Source organism: Oryzias melastigma, linkage group LG21, assembly GCF_002922805.2.
Source record: "Oryzias melastigma strain HK-1 linkage group LG21, ASM292280v2, whole genome shotgun sequence".
Classification (NCBI taxonomy): Eukaryota; Metazoa; Chordata; class Actinopteri; order Beloniformes; family Adrianichthyidae; genus Oryzias; species Oryzias melastigma.
Genome location: NC_050532.1, coordinates 12,420,442 through 12,429,453, shown reverse-complemented (window position 1 = coordinate 12,429,453; position 9,012 = coordinate 12,420,442). Strand labels below are relative to the sequence as shown.

Genomic DNA, 9,012 nt, shown 5'->3' with positions numbered 1-9,012 from the left:
CAGCAATTGCTGCAAACAGCTCTGACTCACTGCTATTGGTTCACCTCTGAGTCTCGACTCAAACCTTATGAGTCGCGACCCACAGCCGTGAGCGAGCCGGCTCAACAAAGGTTCAATGCAATTTGATGTCATACATTGAGCGTCGGAGTGCCTTATAATATGGTGGATTCTTTTTGTCCCATAATATCCTGTAGCTCTCAGTAGTGTGGGGTTTGTTGAAAAATGAGCAGAAATGTGGCAGGGTTTGCAGGCAGGAGCCCTGGGCTCGATCTCATCCAGATTGGGTCCTTAGGCAAGACCCTCGACGCTGCTGCCTAACTGGGTCAAATACAGGGTTGTGTCAGGAAGGGCATTCGGCGTAAAAACTCTGCTGTCGCAACCCCGGAAAAATTAAGCCGAAAGGTTGAGTATATTTAGAATGGTTGAAAAAAGGAAATAAACATATGAACTCCTGCAGGTCCAGAGCAGCAGGTCTCACATGGTCTGTTTCCACAGCCTCCAGAACTAAAACAATTCAACACTTTACTGCATGGTAACATCTTTTAACAAACATATGACCTCGTACTAAAGAAATGGAGTACAATTAAAGTGATATTCAAACAGTTTGTTAAAAATCCTGCTAAATCAGAACCAAAAACAAAATACGATGAATTGATTTGTCCAATTTTAAAGATGATCATCCTAGTGCAAAAGTTGTGCAGACTCTTCCTCCTTACTGGTGAAATCTATGTATTTTTCTGGGTTCTTATCTCTGATCCTGTGGGCGGATCTGCATATCCTTATCTGACCAGACCTGATCACATTTGATCAGATCCAGCAAAGTTTTGTAATACCGGTATAAAAAATATTTGATCCGTGGAGTCGAATATGAGGATTTGGCAAAGCTGTTCCACGTCGCTATGATTTTAAAGATTTGTGTTTAAATACATATTGTAAAAACACAGTTGTGGCTGATGGAGTTTCACTGGAGCACATAAATATTAAAAGTGTGTAGTTAGAGATCTTTGAACATTCTCAAGTATTTATTTGGTGTTTATGAAAACACATAACAGAAATGGGACTCTCGTATAGTCACTTTTAATTTACATGCAAAACTTTTTGAAGGTGACTTCTAATCTTTGTTTTTCAGCAAATCCTGATGGTAATGTGCAGCCGACTGCTGAGGAAAGTGCCTATGTTTCAGAACAGAGAGGAAAACTTTATCAACTCCATGCTTCTTAAGCTGGAGTACGAGGTTTTCCAGGAAGGAGATGTCATTGTTCGCCAGCACGTCCCTGGTGATCGCATGTTTTTCATTGACCACGGTCAGGTTCTCCTGGAGACCGATTCCTATGAGCGGGAGCTGTGTGATGGAGACTATTTTGGAGGTGGGTCGGATTCAGATACCGCTGTTTTAGAATACTCTTTCTTACATCAACTAGTACTGCAGGTACTCCAATTTACTTTTATTTGATACTTAAACAGAAGTTTTTAAGAGCAGTTAGAAGTAGCAAAAAAAGAGGAGTCTTGTTGTAGAACAATGTGTTTTATTTTTTTTTTAAGTAGAGTCTCAGAGGACTCCTTGTGTCATTTTAAAGGATCTATATCATGCAAAATTATACTGTTCATTCCTCACTATAAAGAACCCCAAAGCGGTATTTTGATCCATTTATGCATCTCTGAGCAGTCCTCTAAAAACCTTCACTCTGAGCACCACCCCCTCCCAACCCATGAAAACGAGCGGGTCCTCACGTAGTGATGTCACAAAGTGGGGAACAGCCCCTTCAAGGAAGTCTGTACTGCCAGCACCACCCCCAGGCTAACACACACACACACACACACAAACACATACTCTTTCTCCACAGAGCTACTGGTGATCGACAAAACTGTTTGATTTTATAAGCACAATATGCACATCTACTGTAAAAAAAAGTTGGGATGTTGTATGTTTTCATGGCCGAAACACAGACACGCTGCCGGCGCTAGGATGACGTCATGAAATGGACGGTACCCACGTGGGCCGAAAGGCGGAGCCTTATAGATTAAGGCGTCTTCCTTCTGTGGAGAAAAATTAGCTTGCAAAAATAAGTCATATTTCATAAAGTGTGTGAAAGGTAATATATCATTATATATAGGGACATAATTTACTCTGAAAGTCTTAGAATAGCATGATATAGGCCCTTTAAACATTTTCAGATTTTTTTGGTAAGAATAACTTTTTTTCCCTCTTACATCTTTCCACAGTGCCCTTTATTAACATTAAGCTTCACATTTTATAGTCTGGTATGATGACCAGCGTTTTATGACAGCCAGTGTCTTTCATGAGATGTCCCAAACAATGTTCTCATTCAATAGCACTACACCGCTGTCTGAAATGTGCTCAATCTCAGAGCTTCACAGTCTGGAAGTCCCACTCACAGAGCTTCTCTAGACTAAGGACTCAGAATATGCAAATTCCATTTCCACACAAAAACTGGATCAAGTCACTGGTTCATAAATGATTAATAATGCAAAGACACACAGTACTGAGTATGCCTCAGTATAACGCAGTACTGTTCAGTCTACTCATTTGGAGGAAAACAATCCAACACTTTACTGGCTCCCTTTTTATTTCACTTTCAGCGCTTCATTCAGGTTCCTTGGAGTTAGTTGATCCACAGCTCTACTGTTTCAACAAAATTCATTCTTTGACTTTATGTGATCATGATTAAGCTTAATTCCTGGAGCAGATCGCCGCATGTCTCAGTGGACAGACGCCTTACCCTCACATGTAGAACAGCAGGAGTTCATGGTTGACTCCACTAAACGCCATATGGAAGGCAGTCTTCTTCAGGAGTAAACAGAGATCCGCTCACGTCTGTTTCTACCATTTGTGAAGTTGTGTTTTTTGTCAGCTCAGACACACTTAAAGCATGTTAGATGATGTTTGATGCTCGGGCAGAACCTGGATGGCAAAACGTCTGATATGTCACAGATTGAGCCCCACATATCAGTGGTTTGAGTTAATCTGGGCTGTTTACATTGTTAATGTCCACATGTGGGACATGTGAGTCAAATGCAGGCTTTGTAATCCGAGTAAGTGCCTCTTGTTGCATGAATATTTCAATGTTTGACTTTTTTCAGCCATGACAGACTGACAAAATGAATAGTTGTTTTGCTTACTGGATTTTTTTTTTAAGAGAAGAGTAGACTGCTTTGAAGGAGGTTAGAGTCAGCCCTAGAAACAGAACTACCAGGTATTTCAGATCAACTTCTTACTGTAGTTTAGTAGGAAGTTACATCAGGTGTGGTGCTGAGATTTTTTTCTCCTTGAGTTTCCATGACGGTGAAAACACAAGAAAGTTCATAATTGAGCAAGAAGGGAGAAAAAAAATTACACTTTAAGAATCTCCAAAGATAATATTCTCATGTGTTTTTATTTAAATGATAACTTGTACATTTAATAACCAAAAATAAGCTATGAAACTGTTAAAATAAATATCACATGTTTAATTTCTTAGTCTTTAGATAGAGAATTACCCATCTTTTTTGGCACCAAATAACTGGCATTAAGCAGGCTTCTCCTAATAACTCAGTGAAGTCTGGGTATTAATTTGGGATTACTTGTCAAAGCTCATCTCCGTCATTAGTGTCTGCTCGCTCATTAACCAACAGCCTTCTGCTTCTTTCTGCAGAGACATGTGTGCTTACCAAAGGCAAACATCTGGCCACAGTCAGGGCACTGACTGACTGCCAGTGCTTCTCTCTGTCCTGGAACAATCTTCAGGATGTACTCGGGAGCTTCCCAGAAATCAGGAAGGATTTGGAAAAAAGTGTCCTGCTCAACCCTGATGCTGAACTGCTATGAAATCTAAATCTATGCAGTGCTGTTGTGGAGAGAAGCCATTTACAGAGCAACTACAGTGATGTACAGAGACAGTGTTTGCAAATCTGCATACTTCACTAAAAGGTATATTTTAAATCTAGACATTACTTTCTCTTTCTTTCAAAGAAAAAAAAGTATATAAACACACAGTGTTTTAAGTCTGTAGAGTGCTTGGTTTGGGCATGCCTAAATATGATTCTCTACTCAAGCAGCGCTGTCTTTAAAGTTGATTACAAAAAGTAAAAGGTCATGTCTGGCACTCAAGAAAAGGTCAGGCAATATACGTATACAGTATTCCCCCCCTTATTCATGGGGGTTAGGGACCAGACGCATCCACAAATACAGAGAACCCGTCTCCCCGTCTCATCCCCTTTGTAAACATGTATTAAAGAGCACTGGAGTATTGCTCAATATAAAGAGAAAAGACTGCAGTGACCGCGTACTCTATGACGCACATGAGGAGTGTCCCCCTTCTCTGCACCTTAAAACCAGGATTAGGTGATCATTTAATGAACACCTGCTCTTGATTATCCACCACGATTATCTTCTGCAGTATATCAGGATTTTTTTCCTGCGTCAGCCGATGCCATTTCTCCATGCAGGGGCGCTCCAGAGGGGACTCTGCTGTGTGCCTCCACTCCCCTCCGGGAACAGAGATGCACCTCAGCACTACAGCACTTCCTTCAGACACATTTCATACAAGCTTCTTGAGTTGTCAGAGTTTTTATGACCAAAACTCACGTGACTGAAAAACAATCCATAAATGAGTGAAACCGTAAATAGAGGAAGGCGAAGACGTGGAGGAACACTGCACATTCTGTTTTAAAGCCACACAGCAGGAAGTGTAGATCAATACCCATCAGCTAGTATGTCTGAGCAGAAACTTTGCAGAAAGTATGTGTTTTTATCAAATGTATTCTCTTTTGCTCTAGAGTAAACTTGTTCAGGACATTCTATAGGTAACAGAACAACGTGTGTGCGAGGTAAACAGAAGTGAAAGGTCCTGCTCATAAAGAACCAGAATGGTTGTGTTCAGTGTCAGGCGTGTTGGGAAAACATGTTACTTGAGTGTCTGCTTCCACTTCAGTGTTAGTCCCCGGAAGCATTCTGTTAAAAGGTTTTTCTTTATATTGAACAACATTTTGAAAGAGCTTTGGAAGTGTCAGTACAAAGATGTGGCTCCAGAGGACCCATTCACACTTACAATCAATGGATTCAGTGTTTTATACTTAAAGAATTTTTTTTATTATTATTATTTTTAGTGTGGTAAAATTGTTTTAAAAAGGATTAGAATAATCAGTTTATATCCAAAGGCTTGGGGCTTTTCTTGCTCATTTCGTACCACAGTGGCTCTAAGACATCCTTACCATACAGAGCCACTCTGAACAACCTACATCTTTAACAATAATGTACATTACCAACAGTTTGGGGTCTCTTAGAAATTTTCCTATTTAAAAAAACAATCATATTTTTTTAATAAAGACAACTTTAACTAATGAGAAATACCCTATTCATTATTGATGTGGTAAATGATTCAAAATCTAGCTGCAAATATCTTTGTTTTGGTGCAGTGTTTACATAAGTGACCATTTCCAGCAACTATCACTCCAGTGGTGCAATGAGTTTGTTCATTTTGCGAACAGAAGAACAGAAAACCTTTGTGCAATCATGTTTGCGTAACTGAAAACAGTTTGACTGGTTAGAGAAGCTAGGGAAGTTGGAAAAGCTCTCTGAAAAAGGGAGCTCAAGCCGACACAGTAGCCCACCTCAACAGACTTAAAAGACATGATAATGATAATGATGAGCAAGCCCTCAACTAGCATAGTCAGACATGACTGATACCTGCCAAGAGAGAAATGAAGGATAATCCGTGAGAGAAATCACCAAGAAGCTGAAGATTTCCTTCAACGGTGTGTGCTACTCTCTTCAGAGAACAGCACAAACAGACTCTAACCAGAATAGAAAACAAAGTGGGGGCTCTGCTGCATAACTGAGCGAGAAGATAAGAACTTTAGAGCCTCCAGTTTGACAAATAGACACCTCACTGGTCCTCAAATGGCTGCTTCATTAAATAGTACTCACAAAACACCAGTGTCAACATCTACGCAGAAGAGGTGACTTCAGGATGCTGGCCTTCAAGGCAGAGTATCAAAAAAGACAAATCTGAGACTGTCTAACAAAAGAAAAAAATAAATATGGGCTAAAGAACACAAACATTGGGCAGACGAAGATTGAGGTATTTGGACCACACATAAGAACATTTGTGAGACACAGAACAATGCTGGAACAGTGGAATCGTATTTGTCAAGCAAGGTGGGGGTAACATGATGTTCTGGGGTTGCTTTGGTGTTGGTAAGGTGGGGGATTTGTTTAGGGTAAACAAGATCACCATTTTGCAACACCATGCCATGCCCTCCAGACAGCATTTGATTGGAGCCATTTTCATCCAACAACAGGACGATGACCCAAAGCACACCTCCAATCTGTGTGAGAACTATTTAGAGAATTCTATCTGGAATGAAATGGTCAGCACATCTAAACCCCATTGAGCTGTTGTGGGAGCAGCTTGACCGTATGGTTCAACTGAAGTGCCCTTGTGAACTTGTGGGAGGGGCTTCTAGAAGGGCCGGGTAAGATTTCTCCAGATGACCTCAACAAACAAACTGCTGAAATGCCAAAGGTCTGCAATGCTGGAATTAAATGGAGGATTCCTTGCAAAAGTTTAAACTATTATTTCAAATAAATATCATTATTTAACCATGTCAAAGTCTTAGCTATACTTTCTATTCATTGTACAACTCATTTGGTAAATAAAAGTGCAACTTTCCATAGAAATCACAGAATTGTCTGGGTGACCCCAAACGTTTGAACAGTAGTGAAAATAAAACCAGAACCTTTCTGATTTGACCACAAACTAATGAAATGCTTGTAATTTTCTGTAGGACAACAACGTTTATGGAACTTTAGAGGATTTTCATCCCTCATGACATCACAAATGATTGAGACATTAGCTGATGAAATGAATTGAAACCCTCATCCTGATCTGTCATGTGTGAAAGTCAGTTGCTTTCTGTACATTTTTTAAATGAAAGCATCATCATATCAATGCTCATTAAACCAGCAAAATTCTGTCCCTCTCTTCTTGTACACTCGCTGTAATTCTGCAATTTATTTTGTTGCTTTTTACAACAACTCTTTTTCAATAAAGCGGCTAGACAAACTAAGTAAAATCCTATTTAGTGTCATTATTAAAGAGTTTTAACTACAAAGAGAATGTTGTAATTCTGTCCTTCCCACGTCCCAAAGACACACATCATCCATCCATTTTCCAAACCTGCCCAATCTCTTTTGAGGTCAAAAGATTCCTGGAGCCTATCCCAGCTGCTGGAGGGTGAAGGCGGGGTACACTCTGGACAGGTCACCAGTCTGTTGCAGGGCCAAAGGCATGCATGGGGTTAGGAACGGTGGTTGTAAAAGGGCCTAGAGTCAAAAAAATGTACTTGTGAACAGGACCAAAACATGACGTTTGTCACAAATAAATCCCAAATCAGAAAAAACAACTAAACACAAAGCTGGAGACAAGAATTTTTTCTTGTAGGGTTTCTTGAAAGATTTTTTATGTGAAAACAGACTAAGAAACAGTTAACTGAACCTGATGTGGTTCTGGATTAGTGAAAATAAACCTGAAAATCATGGAAAGCTTGGAGGATTCAGTCTGGTAAAGAACAGCACCACCTAGTGGTCATTTAAAGACAAAGCTCCATCTCATCTAGTGAGGTACTGAGACTAGGGCAGGGGTCTGAACCTGAGACTCCAGAGCCACATGTGGCTCTTCTAGCCCTCCATTGTGGCTCTCTGGTTAAAGAAAACTAAAATGTTTTTAAAATTAAAAGTTACTGACAAGTAAAAAAGAAGTAAGTAGTAAAGGAAAAACAAGTAAAGTAAATCAAACTTTATTCAACTCATTCCCAAGTCGAACTAAAACATTGACAGATTTTGTTAGTGCTGAGTTCCAGAGAATTTTAATAGGAAGTTACTAAGAATGATTAAAACACATATTTACGATGTTGCACAATATAAAGCTTTTCATCGATACTTGAACAAATTCAAGTATTTTAGGTTAAACAATACAGTAAAGGTCCAAATACATTAGTTTTCATTTTATTTTGGTTGGTTAGATTTACAAATTTCTGGCTGAGATGCAACACAAAAATGTACATTGTTTTATTTCTATTTTTTATAATCATCATACTACCTGCCTCTTTGTTTGCTGCACTGGGACTATCTTATGTGACGCTGGATCTCTTATTTTTGAAATGACATAATCTCTGTCAAAAGTTGTTAACTACTTCATAGTTTTTTTTTAAAGTATTTTTTCACTTGTGGTAATGTTTCATTTCTGCCAAAAGAAAATCAGCAGAAACCATCCATCCATCCATTTTCCTGACCGCTGTGTCCCTTTCGGGGTCGCGGGGTTGCCGGAGCCTATCCCGGCTGCTGATGGGCGAAGGCAGGGTACACCCTGGACAGGTCGCCAGTCTGTCTCAGGGCCTCAATCACACACCCAGTCACTCTCAAATTCACACCTAGTGGCAATTTAGAGTCACCAATGAACCTATGAAGCATGTTTTTGGACGGTGGGAGGAAGCTGGAGTCCCCGGTGAAAACCCACGCATGCACGGGGAGAACATGCAAACTCCACACAGAAAGGTCCCAGCCGGGATTCCAACCGGGGCCTTCTCGCTGTGAGGCAAGAGCGCTAACCACTGCGCCACCGTGCAGCCCATCAGCAGAAACTCTTTGTTTATATCAATCATAATAATAAAAGGTGAGGTAAGATTTTGAGGCTCCTACTGGGTTGTGGTCTGTAAAGAAATGATCTGGGTGGCTCTTTAATTTGTTGAGGTTGCAGACCCCAGGACTAGGATCAGAGAAGCTAAATAAGTTCAATTGAGACAAAGTGCTTTTTCAGTCAGGTTTACAAAAATACAAACCTACTGCTCATGATTGTATTTCATGCCTCATCAGCATCTTTCTAGAAGCATAGCAGGTTCTTATTGGACCAAGGAAGAATTTAAAATCTATAGCAGTTCACAGAGGTGGGACCAAGTCATTGTTTTGCAAGTCCGAGTCAAGTCCCAAGTCTTTGTCCTCAAGTCCGAGTCAAG

General features: G+C 40.1%; 2 protein-coding genes across 2 annotated transcripts in view; both read left to right on the top strand.

The window, feature by feature from the left end:
* The window catches only part of hcn5 (hyperpolarization activated cyclic nucleotide-gated potassium channel 5), a 12,098-nt gene extending 8,158 nt beyond the window's left edge, over window positions 1-3,940 (top strand). The window contains exons 9-10 of the mRNA XM_024260593.2: window positions 1,130-1,367; window positions 3,654-3,940. Coding sequence (XP_024116361.1) covers window positions 1,130-1,367; window positions 3,654-3,826 — 411 coding nt within the window. The 3' untranslated portion in view covers window positions 3,827-3,940. The remainder of the gene's footprint in view (window positions 1-1,129; window positions 1,368-3,653) is intronic.
* A 3,596-nt stretch (window positions 3,941-7,536) lies between these two features.
* The window catches only part of LOC112137964 (WD repeat-containing protein 3), a 3,723-nt gene continuing 2,247 nt past the window's right edge, over window positions 7,537-9,012 (top strand). Inside the window, exon 1 of the mRNA XM_024260485.2 lies at window positions 7,537-7,562. Coding sequence (XP_024116253.2) covers window positions 7,537-7,562 — 26 coding nt within the window. The remainder of the gene's footprint in view (window positions 7,563-9,012) is intronic.